We start from the raw sequence: 3,868 nt of genomic DNA on the forward strand, positions 1-3,868 counted from the left end.
TTTTTTTTTTTTTTTTTAATTACGTAAGCTCGGTGCGATCTCTCCTCTCAGAACCAGCTGCTTATCTTATCCATTACATTAAGGATGGAAATGCACATCACTTCACATTTTCTTCTGCATATTTTCTGGAAATTCTGTTCAGATTTGTGCTAAATTTAAAAGAAACTTGACTAATCCCCATGTGCAGGTTCTGAACGATCACAATGACTGGTACAGTTTTTAACATGTTGTCTGATGTGTCTCTTACTCACTAAGTCACAGCAGGAATTTAAGGCACTGAGATCACCTGATATGACATAGTGACCACCTCTAAACACATAAATAACTTGTGGTCTGATCCTGGCATTGTGCCTTCGTGGGACACTTCCTTGATCCACTTGTGCCACTGTGGTCGGCTCAAGTGCTGCTCTTTTTGTTGTTTGTGTGGGAAAGGTGGAAGGAGGCGAAACTTTAAAGACTGGAGGGAGAAATAAGACCTTTGTCAGGCAGTTGATGCTTTTATATTTATGTTAAAATGACTTATTAAGTAAAGGCTGACAATTCTCTGTCAAACTAACTTCCAGTATTAAAAAATAAAAAACAGAATGAGAAACAAAAAACTGCTCTTAAAGCAAAACTAATGAATTAATTAATAAATTTTTGACGATAGTTTGGATTTGCAGGCTGATAATGGACACTGATAATAATGATTAATATGTTTATATCTGAATAAAAACAAGCTTGATTATAACCCTACAGGCTGTAAAGGACACAATACTCTACTTTTCTTAAAAGGCACAACACTTTGTTGTCTTGTTCATTGAATAAAATAAATAGGATGCTGACTTGCAGTAAATGAGAATAAATGCAGCTTTCAGGGGGTAAAATTAATTATTGATAGTGTCAGATCTCGACCACAGAGAACATGAATAATGAATAACATCAGCGATGAAAGCTGCCTCACCTCAACTAATACTGGCCGACAAGAAAGTGTGAGAAAGTATAAGAGAGAGGAAGCTTCTGAGCTGTGATTGACTTCCTACTGACTTGATTTGACATTTCTAAAACTTTTAAAATCTTGCATCGTATTAAAATAATAACAGACAGATAAAACGAGTAATTAACACAAAAAATTGATTGTTGTGGTGCATAAAAATAAAGCAAACTACAATATATGACCCTGGTGTCTGATCTACCGTCTAGCCGTAACTCCATACCTAGTCCTCAATGTGCACTGGGCACGACTCCTCATCTGTCCATCCGAAAGAAGGCGAGAGGAGGAAGAGAGACAAAGGAGGAGAAGAAGAGAAAGAGGAAGGAGAAGAGGGAAAATCCAGGAAAAGACAGCAGAAGATGTGAAGGATGACGGAGGGGGAAAAAAGAGAAACAGAGAGATAACAGAACACTTTTACGACACAGAAAGAGAAAACATGTCACACCATCCACCATAAAAGACCAACGGGGTGATTCGAGGGAATGAAGGTAAGTCAGGGTTTTAAGAGGGGAAGAGGCCGAGAGCTACGAGAATGATGCAGAGCTAAAGGTTGTGAAGCACCCAAACTTACTAATTAAACTTAAAAAAATATAGTAAATCAAGAACAACGCCTTTAGCTCTCATCGCAGTAACGTGTTCAGAAGCAGGGAGGAGGATTAGGAGAGGACGGGAGGGAGGATGGAGGGGTGTGAGGATGAGTTTCAGATGTTTGGCAAAAGCGGCTCGGAGCTGGCAGACACTGAACATGAACTTCAACTCTGGGATGGACCAGACTCTTTCTCTCTCTCTCTCACACACACACACACACACGAACAGTAAATACAAGCATGCAGAAAGCCCTCGTCAGACACACTGTAAAATGCACACACACACACACACAGAAACACACACCAGGGCTTCAGCTAAATAAGGGAGAGAGAGGGAGAGAGAGTGCACAGCTAACCGGTACTGGAAAAGCAATGAAGCACCACAACACCAAAAGGGTAGGGATGAAGAGAAGAAGACGAGGGCTCCAGATCTTCATGCTGGGCAAAGATGCTACAAAACCTCCTCTCCGGTCACTAACTGCTAAATCTGCCAAAGTAAAATATCTTGTTTCTCTTTAATTTGCATTAGCATGTTAGCGTAGCAATGTGTCAGACATCCTTAACCCCCCTGGCTGATAACTCATGCACTCTTTCTCTGTTACCCACCCCCCCTCCTCTTCCTCACTTCCCTCTCCTCGACCCTCCCTCTCCCCCTCACTCTCATGCCCAGTCGTCAGCTCTCATCGGTCCATGTTCGAGAGGTTGCCACTCACCGGCGAATCGGCTGTCGGGAGCCTGCTCATTATCCAACCCCAAAGAGGGCGTGTCACAGAGGGCGACGCCCTGATTGTTATTGGCCAACTCTGGACACCTGCTCCGCCCACCTGCAAGCGAGGGCAAAGGTCAAACAAGAGCAGCCAGGCACAGCAGGGGGGGAGTGGGACAGGCGGGGTGAGGGAGGGACAGGGGGAGGGTGTCAGAGGTGGAGGGGTGAGGTTGGCCATGCTGGAACGGCATTAATAAAATAATAAATTATAAAAATCTGAATTTTACCACCACGTGTCCGATTTAAACGAGAGATTTAAGCGAAAGAAATATGCGGAGCTCATTCGCTGTGATCCTCGGTGTCTGCAGCAGACTTTCTGGAAAGTGATCGTGACTCATTTGTAAAGATAAAGAGTGCTGATATCTTCTGTTTGGCTTGTAGCTTCATAAATAAACATTTTTCACAGCAGACATTTTGACATGAAATAGTTGGGTAAACACAGGTGTTTAATTATACTAATTAAGGCTCTGTTCCATTTAGTGCAGCCTTTCCAGTGAGCCAACAAGCACAATAACAGCCTTAATCGGTGTTTATCCTACTATTTCATGTCAAATGGCCGCTGTGAAAAAGGTATATTCTGAGAAATATAGATTATAATTGAGCAAATGACCAGGAGGAGCATGTAAAGTTGAAAGACTCAAACTCATGATCAAATAAGTGTGCTGGGGTTGATGATTGTACACGACATGTACAAGATGGACAGATTGTTTACAGGGTAAAAAATGACATTAACTAACCCGTTTAACTCCCTAGCTTACTATCGATATAGCAGGAGAGAGATTTCTGTCTTTTCTGCCTAAGAACTCTTTTTCAAATACAGCTAGAGTCGCACTTACGACAATGTACTCTACAAATAGTTTGTATAGCACATGTCTAGAATAAAAAGTGTACTTATCATCATATAGGGTTGGGGTAATATATATATATATATATATATATACACATATATATACACACACCTTGTCCCATTGTGGGGCTAATTGCAAATCAGTGAGCATGACTGCTTTATAGCTAAATTAGTTTTTTATAAGATCTTTACATCAGTGTGATTAATTCACCTGTGAGGTAAACATTCCCATCTTATCCACAAAGAAATAGTTTTTCCAGAAATCGCATTGAATCATGACAAACTGATACTTAATATTATAATAACATATATAATGAGGTTTTTATCCGTAAGTATTTCTAAAAACAGATATTTTAACATCTGCAGCACACATTGATTCTCTGCACTTAAATGTAACTTAAATATAACTTTGGTTGCCCACCATGTTTCACCTTACAGAAACAAAACTAGTCACACTTAAAAAGACCAGTGTGTAGGATTTAATGCCATCTACTGGTTGCAGATGGCAGCTAACTGAACACCGCTCGCGTCTGTATTTGACAACCTGGGAATGAGAACGAGCTGCGAAGGGTGTTGATGAAACTACGGTGGCTGTGAAGTCCTTACTTACAGCCAGTGTTTGGTTTGTGAGGTTGTGGGCTACAGTAGAAACATGGCGGTAAAAACGGCCAATTCTTACTTTCAGGTGATTATAC

At 41.0% G+C, this 3,868-nt stretch overlaps 1 protein-coding gene across 1 annotated transcript in view; it reads right to left on the reverse strand.

Annotated features, from left to right (window-relative positions):
• rnf157 (ring finger protein 157) overlaps nt 1–3,868 on the reverse strand; it is a gene marked incomplete at its 3' end in the record, with an annotated part of 23,117 nt that overhangs the window by 651 nt on the left and 18,598 nt on the right. Inside the window, 1 exon segment of the mRNA XM_035671859.1 lies at nt 2,274–2,384. Coding sequence (XP_035527752.1) covers nt 2,274–2,384 — 111 coding nt within the window.

The sequence above is a fragment of the Morone saxatilis genome, unplaced genomic scaffold (genome assembly GCF_004916995.1).
Source record: "Morone saxatilis isolate NCDOM2014 unplaced genomic scaffold, NCSU_SB_2.0 Contig1, whole genome shotgun sequence".
Classification (NCBI taxonomy): Eukaryota; Metazoa; Chordata; class Actinopteri; family Moronidae; genus Morone; species Morone saxatilis.